Source organism: Pelophylax lessonae (assembly GCF_965119305.1).
Source record: "Pelophylax lessonae genome assembly, chromosome: 2".
Lineage (NCBI taxonomy): Eukaryota > Metazoa > Chordata > Amphibia > Anura > Ranidae > Pelophylax > Pelophylax lessonae.
This window is the reverse complement of record NC_138769.1, coordinates 58,175,678-58,192,207: the sequence shown is the minus strand read 5'-3', so window position 1 is coordinate 58,192,207 and position 16,530 is coordinate 58,175,678. Positions and strand designations below refer to the sequence as shown.

The 16,530-nt window shown below is 38.8% G+C and overlaps 1 protein-coding gene across 2 annotated transcripts in view; it reads left to right on the top strand.

The window, feature by feature from the left end:
- The window catches only part of EPHA6 (EPH receptor A6), a 1,374,331-nt gene that overhangs the window by 709,470 nt on the left and 648,331 nt on the right, over positions 1–16,530 (top strand). For both annotated transcript variants that reach the window (XM_082246035.1, XM_082246036.1), the window contains exon 5: positions 6,133–6,468. In XM_082246035.1, the coding sequence (XP_082102161.1) occupies positions 6,133–6,468 (336 nt within the window). The remainder of the gene's footprint in view (positions 1–6,132; positions 6,469–16,530) is intronic.

Below are 16,530 nucleotides of genomic sequence, written 5' to 3'. Positions count from 1 at the left end.
ACAGTAAATAAAGAGAAGGATCAGAAAAAACATGATCAAAACAGCCTTTTTACACAATGCAAATGATTAACCCCTTCGATTCCACAGTGAGTATAACTAGCACGCTTAACTTCCTATACAGACTGATTTTACTGTTATGGATTTAGTAACACTTTAACTCACCCTCCTCTGGACCACCTTGCTTTTTGCTTGCAGCAATGCATAGCCACCATTATATCTCTGTTAATTAAAGTGGTTCTTTACTCTTTTCATCATCTGAATCCTCACCCTTTCCTTCTTATTTCAATCTTTCTTTTTCTTTCTTTTTTTTTTTTTTATTTGTTTCTCTGGACTAGCCCACCCTCATTCTCACCTAGGCAAGAATGACATGTACTCTGCTCCAGCAGCTTCCTGAGATATCTACGGCAGATTTCCAAGGAGGCTTTTACTTACATAGAGAGGTTGGAGGAAGGCAGACCCAGCGGTGTGTCATGGGGGTCTAGTGCAGAAACCCAGAAGATAAAGTTGGCTCCCAAAAATATCAGAGAGTAAGGTGGCGGGATGGGCCTAGTATGTGGTGGAGGATTAGCAAATCTCAGCAGGACAATACTGAATTGACTGGATGATAATGCAATTTAGGATAAAATGCAAAAAATTGAACACTGAAAATCAAATTAAAATACAGGAAGGCCCAACAAAGTGAAGTTCATGTTAAAATAAAACCTGTACTATAGAAGCTGTGTGTATAAAAGGCAGCTGGAGTGCAATGGAATAGTCATCAGCACTGCCCCCACAACTGGTATTTTCCTCATTTACTGATTTATCATTTCTTGTTTTGCACTGTCACGCTGTGTAAGATGGTCATATTATTGAACAGTCGTAACACGTATTAGTAACGTTTTGATGACTGGTGGAGTACTGACTAAGAAGCAGCAGGAGAAAAGAAAAGCACAGATAGACAGAAAACACAAAGAGCAGGGAGATGACTTCACTGCGGGTTATCAGGTACAGCATCCTCTTCAGCAGTGAGCAACACAATAATGATTTTACCAAATCTCACTGCAAATCTCATGTAAGACGTGGCACCATTACATGTCAGTAATTGCCCTGCTTTTTCCAGAAAAGCAAAAAGTAGAATATTTAAGGTACTTCTCAGAGAAAACTAACCTTTATTTCCCTATAAGACATCAGTTCCTAAATTTTTAAGTATTTATACACTCTAATTCTGGTTCTTTTATATGTTGCTGTGTGTTTCCGTTTGCTGAACTCCAACTTGGAAGACTTTTGGTTAGCAAATATCAGTATTCAGGAATAACACACAAAGTCATTATTGAATGTCAAAATCTCTTAGCAAATGTGCCAAGTGCGAGCTGGCATCTTCACTAACAGACTGAGAAGTCTGTTGTTACTACAGTTAGCATATATTGATGGCGGCACTTGCAAAGCACTAAAGTTAACACTTTCTGAGAGATTTTTGAAACTATTGGCTTGTCAGGGTATTTAGCTCTGCCTTTGTTAAGGTACAGATCAGTAACATTTCTACCATGAAACTGGTATGGGATACACAGCCAACTGACCTGGTTTTGAAAAAAAAAAAAAACTTCTGTTGTTTTCACATTGCTTAACCACCTCTTATTCGGGCCAATCCTGACATTTCACTCCTACTGTACATGTAAAAATCCACTTTTTTTTTTGCTAGAAAATCACTTAGAACCCTAACTCATTTTTTTTTTTTTTTTTTTTAGCAGAGGCCCTAGAGAATAAAATGGCTATCATTGCAATTTTTTATGTCACACTGTATTTGCGCAGCGGTTTTTCAAGTGCAATTGTTTTGGAAAAAATACACTTTAATGAATTAAAATAAAACACAATAGTTACAATTTTTTTTTCCAATTTTTTTATATAATGTGAAAGATGTTGTTACACCAAGTGAATAGATACCTAACATGTTATGCTTTAAAATTGTGTCTGCCCATGGAATGGTGGCAAACTACTGTGCTTAAAATTCTCCATAGGCATCGCTTTAAATGCCTTTACAGGTTACCAGTTTAGAGTTACACAGGAGACCTGGCACTACAATTAATACTCTCACTCTAACGTTTGCAGCAATACCTCACATGTGTGGTGCAATCACCATTTATATTTGCATGAGGGAGTAACATATGTGTTCGCATTTATGCCTAAGGATGGGGGGATGGGGGTGCTTTACCTTTTTTTTTATTATTATTGATTTTATAAAAAGCTTTTTTTGGGGGGGGGTTATTTTATTGCTATCACAAGGGATGAACAACATCCCTTGTGACATCATGGCTGTGATAGGTCCTCTTTATGGAGAGATCTCTCCTCTGGCCTCCATGCAGCCGATTAGAGACAGATTGGTCTGATCGGCTGCTTTCCTGGCTGCTATCAGCCAGCTAAAAAAATAAGGAACAACATCAATTCCTCTCTCTCTGTTCCATGCAGCCGATGCCACCAGTCATATCGCTCCTGGGCTCAGGGGTCGAATGGGCTTGGCGATCGAACTGTAGAGACTGGGAGAGGCAGCTGCGGTGGCAGGAGGGGGGTGGGACCCCCTTCCACCACCCACAGAAGTGATCGAGTGGCTATTTAGCCACTCTAATCCCTTTTGCTACAAAATGAATTGCTGGCTGAAAAATTCAATACCTGCATGATGCCTGTAGGTGCAGGCATCATCCTGGTATAACTACTGCAACCCAAGGGCATTCAATGGGTGGCAAGTAGTTAAAGCTGAACTCCAGGAAGACAATAAAGTAGTACAAATTAATATAGTTATGTACTGTAAAAAAAAATCATTAAAGTGACATTAAAACCTCCAGGCTCCTCCTCTTTGGCAAGTGTCCCCATGGAAAGCAGCTTTCCATGGGGACAACCATGTGCGCTTGGTCCTGATCTGCCCTGTCTGTGTTTATTAACACAGAGCGGACGGCTAGGCCCCGCCCCGGCTCCCTCGTAACATCATGTGATTGACAGCAGTGGGAGCCAATGGCTGGGTGGGTGGGATATATTAGGGCAGCAAGTAAACATTTAGTCCCTGAAGTTGATGTGTTGACAGCAGAAAGAAATTGCATTGCAGTAGCCGTAGACTAGTCAGGGTGCATATATATTAATATCATATATTATAGTGCCTCTCAATTGTCTGCAGCCGACAGGTGCTCTTGAAAAATGATATATATTTTATTATTGTAATATTTTCCCATACCTTCTCTACTATACAACAATTCATTTCTCATGATTTCTTCCACTGTCCCCTTTATTTTATCACCATACACATTATATAGTGTGAGTAACTACACAGAATGTGGAACACATTTTAATTACTTACTTAATCAACACGTTTCATTTTGTCATCATCCAGGCTGATATTACTGACTGATGATTACACTGGACTTCATTAATAAAGTCATTTTAGTTTCCACTCTCGACATTAATCTGATAAACAGTTATAACACATTTTAGCTTATATTCTCAGTGTCATGCTTGGTGAATTACATTTTGTGCAGCTACTGTCAAGGCTGTTCAACACATTAAATTCTATTTGGCTGCATAGTATGGATGCAGATCTCTCTGATTAATACCTATCAGCCGAGGCTTCAAGCTTTAACATGACAAGATGTCTTTATTAGTAAAGATTGTTCACTGCATCAACAGAACTAAAAAAACTATAGTACAGTACACAGAATAACAGTATGTAGGTAGACATAAAAGGCCTGATAAATGGGCCCAGATGGGCAATTCAGCAACTCAGGCATCTGCCAAAATAGCTAGTGCATGCATATAATATTATTTGTAAGGCAATGTGACTCTCTCTTGGCTCCTTAGTATAATTTGGCTCTTTAAAAGGACCCTGCCAGGACACAAATATGAAAGCTGATATTTAATGTTTATTTAAAGGTATAACCTTGTTTTACTGCTTATTGAGTCACTGATCAAGAATAAGCATGCAGCCAGTGACGTTTTGAGCCATTTGAAATGTATATGCTTGGTATAGATAGAGGGGTGCCCATATCGATTGGCCATTTGAGGTGCAAAAAGTGAACTGGCCCACTGCAATGAAACTTTAAATGTACTAACAAGCCCAACGCAATGAATGGGCTAATGATGGGTGGACTTTCTATCCAATAGAGACATTTGGAAGATCGGATAAATATGCTGTTCTATTGACTATTTCAACAGGCAGTTTTCACTAAAGGTAATATCTGCTAATGCATTTTAACACAGTAATAATCAGTTTAAATTGTCCATATTGGTGAAAAGTTTGCCTAATTTAAAAAAAATCAAATGTCGGTCTGACATATACAATATACTGTATGTTAACTTGTGATTTTAACCCTAAATGGAGTCCTTCCAAATAGGGTCTGATCCTTCTAGAAGAGCCCAGACATGCAGCCATGGTAGAGCTCTCCTTCACCCTGCACCCCTTCTGTAACCTCCTAAAGGTCCTCTTTATTTTTTTTATAGTTTTTATAGATCTCCAATTTTAAGTATAGTTTGATTTTGATAATAAATGCAATGTATATTTGCTGCATGTTTCCTTTATATATAGCAGTCTTTACCTATGTATCTGATTATCCAAACTGGTTTATCTAGCAAACCAAAACACACAAATTTCCCAAGGGACTTTGTGAAACATGTTTAAGGATAAAAAAAAAGGGTCACAGTAATATATAAAGATTTTTCATAAATAAATATACATGTGCAAATGAACTGTTACATAAGTTTTCCACTTTACAATAGGTTGGTAACACATCGGTTCTTGCACAATTCTCTTGATGCATTTCGCAAGTCAATGCTCACTTCATCGTGAGATGTGAGAACACATAAATGTCTGCAAGGGAGAAACCAAGTTGTTAAGAAAAGAAAAAAAAAGGGGGGGGGGGAGGCGAGATACCACACAAAGTATATTTACAAGTCCTCTAATGTAACACACAACAGAAACTTGGCAATGGTCCTAATACAGAGTAAGTGTGGTAAAAATGTGCCAACTGGTCCACATTGTCCTGGCTGGGAGTTGTGAAAGGGGACAAGCCAAACAAAGTTGGACCCAAAGGGGAAGGGGGGGGGACCCCGCCAAGGCTAGAGGAACAAAAAAGCATACCGCCCATGATGGCAACATTCAACAATGGCACAGTTCTCTCTTGACTGAGCAAACTGACATTGTAAGCTCTGGAAGAATCAGATTCACTTTATTCACTGAGAGTTCAGAATGGGTAGCTGATTTGTAAGCTCTGGAAGGATCAGATTCACTTTATTCACTGAGAATTCAGAATGTGTAGCTGATCCCTTATGTTCAAACATCAGATGTTACTGAATAACTACTTTAGGTAACTTTGGGTCTCATTTACGAAAGTATGAACAGACGTAAAACGAGACAGAGTGAGAGAGAGATATTTTAATGTTTCCTTCAGACTTGTAATCGTGCTTGGATGTTTGAAGTGCCGACAGGTGTACTTTATGTCTGGTCACATTATCACATACTATTCAGATTCAGTACTAGAAATGTCAGAGCTGAAAATTTTCAACAAGGCAAAGAACAATATGGCTTATGATACATTATACAAAAAAGGATAAAAATAACTAGGATTATGTGGCTTAAATGTATTTTTGCTTTAAATATGTTATAATTGCATTTTGGAGGTCAGTTGCGGGTTGACTAAAGCCAGAGGCAAAATTATTATTTCTTCCTACATCAGAATTCTAGAATGCCAAATGATAGCATGCCTTTGAGGTTGTCTTTCTCCATTAAGAAAGCAGCACCTGTTGTACGCCACCTTTTGATCTTTTATCTCAATGGCGTGGGATTATTTTGTATTGCTTGCCTTGGCTAGTTTTCAGTTGCAAAATAGATGAGATGTTAAGGAGACATGAATTTTTAACACATTTTAAATTAAATCATTAGATTTCTAGAGCTAAATGCAATTTCATAAGGGTCTGAAGTAAGTGCTCTTGGCAGTGCTTGCAACGTCCCAGTAGGTGGCTGATTACTAGCTAAGACTTGATTATTGGAGGAATGATTGCTTCATAGACTGCAACTGGGAAATCAAGCTATGTGCCCGAAACAAGTGCACGGAGGTGGGATGTCACCCAGATTGATCTCATTTGTTTTTTTCTCTATTGTTTATTTTTGGCTTGCAGAACCTCCTTCAGCTCCAAGAAATGTCAATTTCAACATAAATGAAACTGCTCTTTATCTGGAGTGGAGTCCGCCTTTTGACACTGGTGGCAGAAAGGACCTCGTCTACAATGTGATCTGCAAAAAATGTGGAGCAGACATCAACCAATGTGAGCTTTGTGGTGGAGGAATTCGATTTGTACCTCAACATTCTGGCCTGGTCAATGCCTCTGTCATTGTCCTGGACTTTTTATCTCATGTCAACTATACATTTGAAATCGAAGCAATCAATGGAGTTACAGAGCTGAGTTTGTCTGCCAGACAGTACACATCTATCACCATTACAACGGATCAGGAAGGTAGGTTCAGCATTCATGTCCAAAATTTTGTTCTTATGTCTTGAGACAAAAAAAAGAAATGAAAATGACAATGGGAATTGGTTTTCTTGCATTCCAAATCTGTTACCTTTTTTACTTTCTCTGGGCTCCGCTGTAAAGATTACAGACCTGGCTACTTGGTAACAGGTGAAATATAATACCGAGTACTTACCTAAAGATTTCCTTATCTTAAGAACAGAAGCAATAGAAAAACCCCACCCAAGGAATAGGATACAAATGTAAAACTAACTGTACACTGCCTTTAAGAAAATGGTACCTGAGAAACAAACACTAAAGTAGTTACATATTATTGTGTAGTTTTGAAAGAGAAGGGGTTCCATGACATCCTTCAGAATGTGATCTTGCCATTTAAAATACCAAATACAGTTTTTCCAAGAACGTTTACATGCTGCAGTAGTGCCATGTAATGTCACTGTGTATTTCCAACAAGTGTGTTAGCTTGTAGGGCACACTTTATCCCCAGTCTATCTGTATTTCGAGTCCAGGCCTATAGCCATAGGATGCATACAATTGTATAATGGAGCCTGGTTAAGGAAATATATATATATTAGATCATCTACCATCTCCCAAGTATGTAAAGGTCTTCACTGAAATGGACTGCAATCTTAAATTCACAATCATTTCCTGCCTTTGAGTTAAAGTTAGATTTCTTCAAAATGATAGACGATGGGCTGTAGAGTTTGTAAACTGCTTTAGACTAGCATAGGTCTTGGTGTTAAGTATACAGTTTGGAGAAGCATAGATTTGGCATGCAAATGATCTCCTTTATTACTCTTTAGGTGAATGTGGTCTTTAAAGCACATCATGTAGGTATACCATTGTCATTTGTGTATAAAATGTTTTCTTTGCTTGTTGTCCTAGTGTGATGTTGTGCAAAACCGATATGATTGTACTTTGAGCCATTTTGATGGAAAGCGATGAAACACAATGTAAATCAAAAAAGTTTCAATGTAATTTGGGATATAAAGGTGAAGCAAATATTTGCATTGCATTTAGAAAGTTTTCGGGGTCTTGGAATGTCAAACACGGTTTGAAAGACTTGCCTCCATCTTCTAATGGTAAAAAATGCACTTAGACATACTGTATATTGGAATTTCAACTTACTGTGCCTCACTTTTATGTACCTGTATGTAAAACAGACATAATATGGTTGAAATCCGGCCAAGTGAGGCTATATTATAAGCAAATATATTGTCAGTTTTTAAAAACAAGACCCTTAAAGTCTCCTTTGCACCTTTCTGATCTGGTTTGCTGCATGTTAACATGAGTTATGGTGCACATTATTGTGCAGTCATTTTAATGAGCTGCCAACACACTTCTAAAAACTGTACCTGCACTACTTACCAGGCACGTTGCTTTAGTGCATTAAGTTGCTATTCTATATTAATGGCACCACAATGCATGCAAGCTCAGTCACCATGCATTGCATAAAGCTGTTTGTTTGGCAAAACCTTTTAGCACAACATAGAAAGTTTTATAACACTACCTTAAAGTAGAACCATGGCCAACTATAAAATGTGTAGTAGGCTGTCCACACCATTAAGACCAGACAATCTGCTTTTCTATGTACCCCTAGACCATTCTGTAAATAGTTGGGGATCCTGCTAATTGAATTGGATAAGAACATTGTTGACAGGGCAACAAAGATTTTTCTTTTCAGGATGGGAAGAGAAGCTTAAGGATATTCTACATTATTTTCCCCCTTATTAGTAGATAGCTTAGCTATGCCCAGAGCCCTTTGGATTTATACCATATTGCTCTATCAGCAGGCGTTTAGGGAAATTATGTTAAAGCCTTGCTCCATCCCTACCACCCCCTCCAACACTGTCTAACTGGTACAAGACACAAGATGGCACTGGAAGTGCCTCTTTATCCCAATAACAAGAAAAAAAAACTGGAGGCTTTAGATGGACTTTAATTACTCAACAGACTCAAAATTACACATCAGTCAAAAATTAAAAAAAAAAAAAAAAAAAGGTTTTGGGGTACACAGTATATCTGCCCAGGACTTCTGTTTTTCAAATAGACATAACTGCAGTTCACCAGAACACCCAATGCGTAAAGCTGATTCAATAATTTTCGGTGCTGATAACACCAGTTTCTAAATCATGTGACTGTTTGGCCAAAACACTCTTAATCACTTTGTGTTACTCCTTATCTCTCAGAGAGATAGTGAAACTATCCAATATAAAATCACTTGACAAGCAGTCCCACCGAGTACCACATCAAAAGCTTCCCGACTGAAGTGGATAACAAAAGATTCCTTACTTTGAGATTCCTTACTTTAATATTTTTTCCAATTCTTTAGACTGTTTGATGGCATTACCAATTAGCATTTTAAGTAAAGCAAAAGTTCTCCCAAAGCCCTTTTAACTTTCATAGCTCCTGGTGCCAACCTCAGCCAATAAGCTCATCTTCTGCTCAAATCCATCTCAATGTCTATGCCAAGTCTTTTTGACTAAGCCCTTTATAGGGTAAAATGTGTAAAAGACTCAGACTCAGGGGATTATTGTCTGGCTGAATTCCAATAAAAGAATATGAAGCTGGCATCAGACATGTTTATTTAACATTTCATCAAGTTGCACTTTAAGTGCAACAAGTTTACCTGTTACTTAGTGGCTTTTCACTCAGATCCTTGCTTCGACATGGACATTTATTAACAATGTAGCAGTTCTGTTACCATGCTTTTCTAAATATGCAAGTTTTCTTTCTTCCTTTATTTAGTGCTGACACCATTTCCTCTTTAAAATAAGAGACTAGAGGATGGTGGGTAATTGCCCCCCCCTGCATATACCCAATGAAGTGATTGGACTCAGGTGATACACAGAGGGGTGATTTACTAAAATTGGAGAGTGCAAAATCTGGTGCAGCTCTGCATAAAAAAAAAACGCTCAGTTTCCAGGTTTTATTGTCAAAGCTTAAAGTGTTACTAAACCCACAACAGTAAAATCAGTCTGTATATGCAGTAAAGCATGCTTGTTATACTCACTGTGGAACCTAAGGGGTTAATCCTCTGCATTCTGTATAAAGGCTGTTTGATCCCGCCTCTCGGATCCTCCTCTTCTTTCACTGTCTCCAAAAAAGAACCTGATATTTACAGAGCCAGGTGATGGGCTGCACATGCTCAATTTGGTGTGCATTGCTAGAGAGTTTTTTTTCTTGGGAGAGTGCATGTGATCAGCACAGGGCCAATCAGCACTATCCAGACATGTCCAGACAAAGGATCAGGGGAGAATGAAAACTCCTCCTACAAGCTTTATTTGGAATTGATACAAGTCACAAGGCTGCTATTTACTGCTGATGAGAAAAGGTATTTAGCAGTTTATATTTACTAAAAACATTGCATTTCCATGTTCTGTGTACTGTGGGAGACCATATATAGTGAATGCAGGTTCTGGGTTTAGTATCACTTTAATTAAACAAGCTGAAGTTAGAATTTGATTGGCTATAATGCACAGCTGCACCAGATTTTGCACTCTCCAGTTTTAGTAAATCAACCCCAGAGATTAAACAAATCTTCCTACATAAATTGTTCCTGATTATCTGCAATCTACTCTTCTCTACATCTATTCAAAGTGCAGAATTTGTACAGCTTGTCTGAACAATCAGAAAGCAGGGGGCAGGGAGCTGAAGTTACACACTGTAGAGCTCAGAGGAGAGGTCTGAGAGCTGATTGGAGGGAAGGGACACACCCCTCTTCACACAGCACACAGGAACTTAGCTGAGGCTGTCAATTAGCTGGTGCTCCCTCCCCTGTCACCAGAGCCTATTCTGTGTTGATATTAATTCTGGTAGCCATAAAGAGAAGGCCGTGAGACCCAATTTCTTAGCCAGTCATCTATGTGCAACAAAACAAATATCTACCGAGAAAAAATGTAGCACCAGAAGTGACTTTTTGATTGTTTCATTATTGGGGCACTTTAAAGAAAGAAGACTTATGTTAAAGTTTATAAACAGAATCCGAGCTGTGCTTATACCATATAAGACATTATTAAATGTAAATTAGTGACAGAAATAAGGTCCACGTGAGTGAGTGGGTGAAAGAATCTTCTTTAAAGGTTAATTCAAGGAAATCCAACACCAACAGCAATGAAACCCTTGTAGTGTGAAACCTCCATCTCTAGAAAGGTCACATAAGTAATGATCAGAGTCACCAAAGGGGTCCTTCAGATGTTGATCTGCTCCTATAGGGAATACACTACCAGTTTTCTTCCCAGAAAGCCTCCACATGAGCCATGTACAGGAGTATAGAAATAAAAAAAAAATGCTCCAATAGTATGAAATCTTTGGGTTGATTTATTTAATGATAACTTTGATGACTCTAATTATTGCCTATGTGACCTTACTAGAGATAGAAGGTCCATAATATCTGGTAAGTGCTCCCTATATTAGAGGTGGAGGTTTCACACTACAGAGGTTTTATTGCTGTTGGTGTTGGATTTCCAGGAAAATAACTTTTAAAGATGATTCTTTCACTCACTTTACTCACTCACATGGCCTTTATTTATGTCACTGATTTACATTTAATAATGTCTTATATGGTATAAGCACAGCTCTGATTCTGTTTATATTGTATGTACTATGTTTATATCACATGGTTGAGTTGCTGCTCAGTGTAAGGTGTTATACAACTGGTATTGTTTAGGGCTTTTGGTATAAGCGCGGTTTCTGTAGACTTATACACTGTTATGTTGAAGTTTGCTTAAACTGAGATTTCACTCTTGGGTGTACGTTAGTGTGTTTTGTAGTACACTGATTGTCCACCACTGGATTAGATCATTGGATTTGGTTGGTAATTTTTTTTGTATGGAATTCATCTTAACAGCATCATAACAGATTTACCTATATACTGTATAAGGTGGTTTGGGCCACAAAATAAATGTCCATATTGAAGAGTAGTTGAGTGTTGAGGGGTCACAGGGTAAAATAGGCTTTTGTTAAATGGTCAAGTTAAAATAGTTGTAAACCCTAATCAGATGATGTTTAGTTTTCTATAAGAAACATAAAAAATATAAGACTTGTTTTATTGGTTTTGGTCCTTTGTTGCATCGCAGTGCTGCTGAATTTCCTACAGCCAGTTCCTCTCTCTCGCTGCACTTCAGAAATAGTCCCATGGCAATTTTCAGGGTAGGCCTCCTGACAGTCACAACAGTGTATCACGTCTGCGTAATGTGGGTTAAAAACATTCCTTATAGTCTTCATTGAAAACCAATGTGACATGGTGACAATGCAGGAGGGCAATTAGGAGACACAGACAAAATATTGCCACCCCAAAGCAGGAAGTGTCAGAAGAAGGACCCTCAAAGCAGGATCACCAGGTACTATTTTATTAAAAGCTGAAGATTTAAAAATATTGAAAACTAAGTATGAAATTACAATTTAAAGATTATATGACATTTTAGTGACTGGGTTTATATATTTTTTAATAGGGCTGAGAAATATTGATGTACTCCACAAGCCCATTTTTTTTTCTTAGTCACTCTTCCAGCAAGATACCCTCGCCAAAGCTTCCACTTCCTCCCTACGGTTATAAAATGAAAATAGGGTGTCATGTTCACTCTCTGGCGGGTTTGTCATAAAGTAAAGTGAATTAGTAACTCTAAAATCCAGCAGAGATTGAGACATCCTCCTAAGAGGCTCCCCGGTGTGCCAAGTGAAGTAGAGCATTATAAGAGGGAAACTGAACCTGCAATGTACATAGAAAAAGGAATAAAAATCATCATTGTCCTCCCCCTACCAGAATATCAGTTTTTCAATAGCAGCCAGTATAAGATTTTTGTACAGACTTTTTCTTATTATTTGAGGAGTGCAGGGTTAGGAAAATCAGAGAAGGAGATGGCATCATTTTAATGACAATAAGGGATATCCTTCCCTTCTAATGAGAATCTGCAAAACTGCCTGAACCATCTGGGAAAAGGAAATAAAGGTATGCTCTAAGTTACTTAAAATACATTATTTTATTTCATTTTTGATAGAAGATGTGAATGCACACCTAGGAGCAACCCTAGCTATCTCACAGGAACAGAAAAAATAATACTTAACGCAAAACTTTACCCATAACAACTTGATGAAAAATAAAGTTCTTTAGCAAGAAACATACATTTCACATTAATAATTTCCCTACCATGTGTGCTGTACAATCTCCAGCATGGCTCCTGTTTCTTCTTGCTGGAGGCGCCATTTTACTGAAGCCCAGAGCCCCTGAACAGCAGTAAATCATAAAGCGGAACTAAACCCATCAATTTAACCATTTTAAAAAATTGTTACATTCATGGAATGTCGGGATTGTCAACAGTCACATTTGCTTGTGTCCTCAACCAAACTGTCAAACCACCAAATGGCTGGTATCATAACTGAACACATGTACAGCACATTGGCAGTTGCAGATTAAACAGAAGCAGCTTCATTGGCTGCAAAGGGTAGGAGGGATTAATTCCACTTTAAGACTGTCAGCAGATTGGCCTCTACAAACTCTGCTAAACATGGAGAGCGACTGAGCATGTGCAGAGTAGGGTGAGACAGCGTATTACTGGATTTTAGGCAGTCTAGACACTTATTTTTAATGTTTTACAGAACTATATCTGCAAAAGGGGCCAACCTGAAGTGAGCTAGCAGGACTTAATTTTCTGACTAAAGTTCACTGCAATGTGAGGCATGCTTATAACACCAGCCCCCCCCCCCCCCCCCTTTCCAAGGTGCTGTGTACAGATATCAAGATTTACATGATTGTGTCATCTCAGTCTAGGGAGTAGTGGTTGACCTCGGATGATAGCCAAACAATGATGAAGGCATTGTCAGGGAAGACCTGTGATCTGTTTGAGTTGAAATAATTACTTTTAAAACATGTGCCCACACATTACCTAATATCATTCACTGTTATTTGACAATTTCAGGAAAATTTTGACTTAACAGATATGCAGATTCTTATTATGGTCCATGTTCTGATTTTAATGTCAGGTAGTGCAAACAGCATCTATGCTAAATATTTTCTGAGATAACATTAGGGCCACTACATGCAGCCTAAGACACCTCAGCAGCCTGTTGAGAGGCTACTACTTTGTAATATGGTGTGTGGCTTTCTATTTAGGTCTGTTAACACTTACATGTGATATGTATGTGCATTGTGATACGGTGACATTTATTTTCAATGACACCCCAAGATGAGTTTACTAGAAAGAAAAAATGCACCCATCTCTTAGTGCAGCACATTTAATAAAAAATTGTTGAATTGCATTGAAAAAAAAAATCAGGTGGGCACAGGTATTGGCCAATTGATGTACCATAAAGTGCATCAATTGGCCAATAACTGTGCCCGCCTGATTTTTATTTTTTCTTTGCCCGTTGCAGCAACACGTCAAAAAAACATATATGGGATGTGAAGTTCCCTTATGAGTCATGGTGGCCATTCTGTGAAATGCCAGGTCTGCTGGAGCCCAATTTAACAGGGTGATAGTATACATACCACACTGTAACATTCGTTCATACATGATGTTATAGTGATGAGCTCACTTTAACTTACATAAATATGATTTTTTGGATAAAGCTGATCACATTTTCATACACATCTATGCATCTATTAAAAGATCATAGAGTCCCTGTAAATGCATATTGCGTACAACATATTTATTTTTTATGTCTGTCACTTGCAGTTCTGTGTGTGTAGAATTACAGTATTTGTCTCTCTGATGGCACTGCCTGAAGTTCATACAATATTTAATATTCATGTTATGAGAGTTATAGGTTTACAGTCCTGCCCAGTGTTCAGAGTTACGGTAAATCTGGCTTGTATCACTCTACATTGAACTGAACAGAGGAAGCCGGATAATAAATGACTGTGCACTCACCTGGATACACATGTGTAGTAGAGCACAGGAAGGATTTGCATGACACTTTCTGCATCAGTGGGATACAAAGAAAAAAAAAGGTGTATATTAGAATTCTGTAAAATCATACAGGTGCTTACTAAGGATGAGTGGAGTGATTTACCTATTTTGCTGTTGGCTCATAATTTCTGTTGCACCTTTAAAAGAGAAGTAAGGCCAAAGCGTTTTTTGGCCACACTTCTCTTGTGGGTCACAGGAGTGCAATTATTTTTGTTCTCCCGTGAACCAAAGTCAGCTTATAGCAGGCTATTGTCACTTTCAGCTAGTGTAGTAGGGCAGGCTCTAAAAGGATCCCAACAATATTGTCGGGAAACACTGCTTTCAGACAGCCAGGCACTATATTATATGTAGTCCTTCAAAATTGCAAGTAAACCAAAGGAATATGCAGCGGAGGAGCTGCAAAGCATACAGGCAATCTAGGAAGTTGTGGAAAGAGATGGCAAGCAGATAGGCAGCACTCACAACATGGAAGGAGCTTTTTAACCACTTAAGCCCCGGAAGATTTTACCCTCTTCCTGACCAGGGCCTATTTTGCGATTCGGCACTGCGTGACTTTAACGGACAATTGCGCGGTCGCGCGACACTGTACCTAAACGAATTTGACGTCCTTTTTTTCCCACAAACAGAGCTTTCTTTTGGTGGTATTTGATCACCTGTGCGATTTTTTGATCATGCGCTATAAACAAAAAAAGAGCGACAATTTTGCAAAAATAACAATATTTTTCACATTTTTTTTCCCCAAAAAAAATTTAAAAATCAAATTTTTTTAACATTTTAGGCCAATTTGTTTTCTGCTACATATGTTTTGTAAAAAAAAAATTGCAAAAAGCGTATTTTTTTTGGTTTGCGCAGAAGTTATTGCGTTTACTAACTAAGGTAAAGATTTATGTTATTTTTATTGTTTTTTTTTTTAACGAGTAATGGCGGCGATCTGCGATTTTTTTGCGGGACTGTAACATTGTGACATTGCAGCAGACAGATCGGACCCTTGACTGACATTTTTGACACTTTTGGGGGTACCACTGACATTACTACAGTAATCAGTGCTATACATATGCACTGTTACTGTAAAAATTACACTGGGGGGGAAGGGGTTAACTTTATTGGAGAGGGAGGGGTTAAGTGTGTCCCTAGGGGCGTGATTCTAACTGTCATTGGATGTGGCTGTGTGTGTAACAGCACAGATCAACGGTCCTGCATAGCAGGACCGTATGATCTGTGCTTTTACACAGGGAAGAATGACAGGCGGCTTTGTTTACATTAGCCGCCTGCCTTTCTCCCTCTCCACCCGATGATCGCGAGTGACCGGCGGACATCGGGACACCGGCGGCGCACGCTTTACCCCCTATTAGCTCCCAGGCTAGTGACGTACCGGTACGTCACTTTGCCTGGGAGGGGCTGACCGCCGCCCTATATAGTCGGGCGGCGGTCGGCAAGTGGTTAAAGTGATTGTAAATTATTATTTTTTAAATAACAAACTTATATACTTACCTGCTCTGTGCAATGGAACCTTCTCTTCTTGGGTCCCCCTGCTGGTGTTCTACCGAAAACTCCAACTCACCAAAATCTCCAACCACGTCACTTCCAGTGACTCTACAGCAGGAATAATCACTCCTTCGTCACTGGCTTTTATTTATAGCAGCAGGAGTTCCCACTGCCTCCACAAAGCAAGTGAGACCAGGAAGTGAGAAGAGGGAGTCACGGGAATAGTGCTGGATCGAATGAGTGCTCAGGTAAGTAAAAGGGGGGATAAGGGGCAGATACTGATGCCTCAACATGTTTTACCTGAATGCAAAGAATGCATTCAAGTAAAAAATGTTTAGGCTTTAAACCACTTTAAGTAAGCTTATATAGGATTGTCAAAAATAACTATGGTTTGTATTATCCCTGACAGTAGTTAAAAAAGAAACTCTGTAATACTCACCTCCGCTTCAACATTGCTCCATGCAGTAACTATTTTCCACCACTAGATGTCCTCAATCTTACAAGTTGATTGACTCCCAGCGTCATGTAACCTGGAAGGCTGCGGACATACTGTGAGCACATCGCTGACAATCTAATGATGAAGAGAGCAATGCTGACATCATGGCAGTGCTACTCTCTGCATCAAGGACCGTCCACTGCTAATGATAATCCAAAG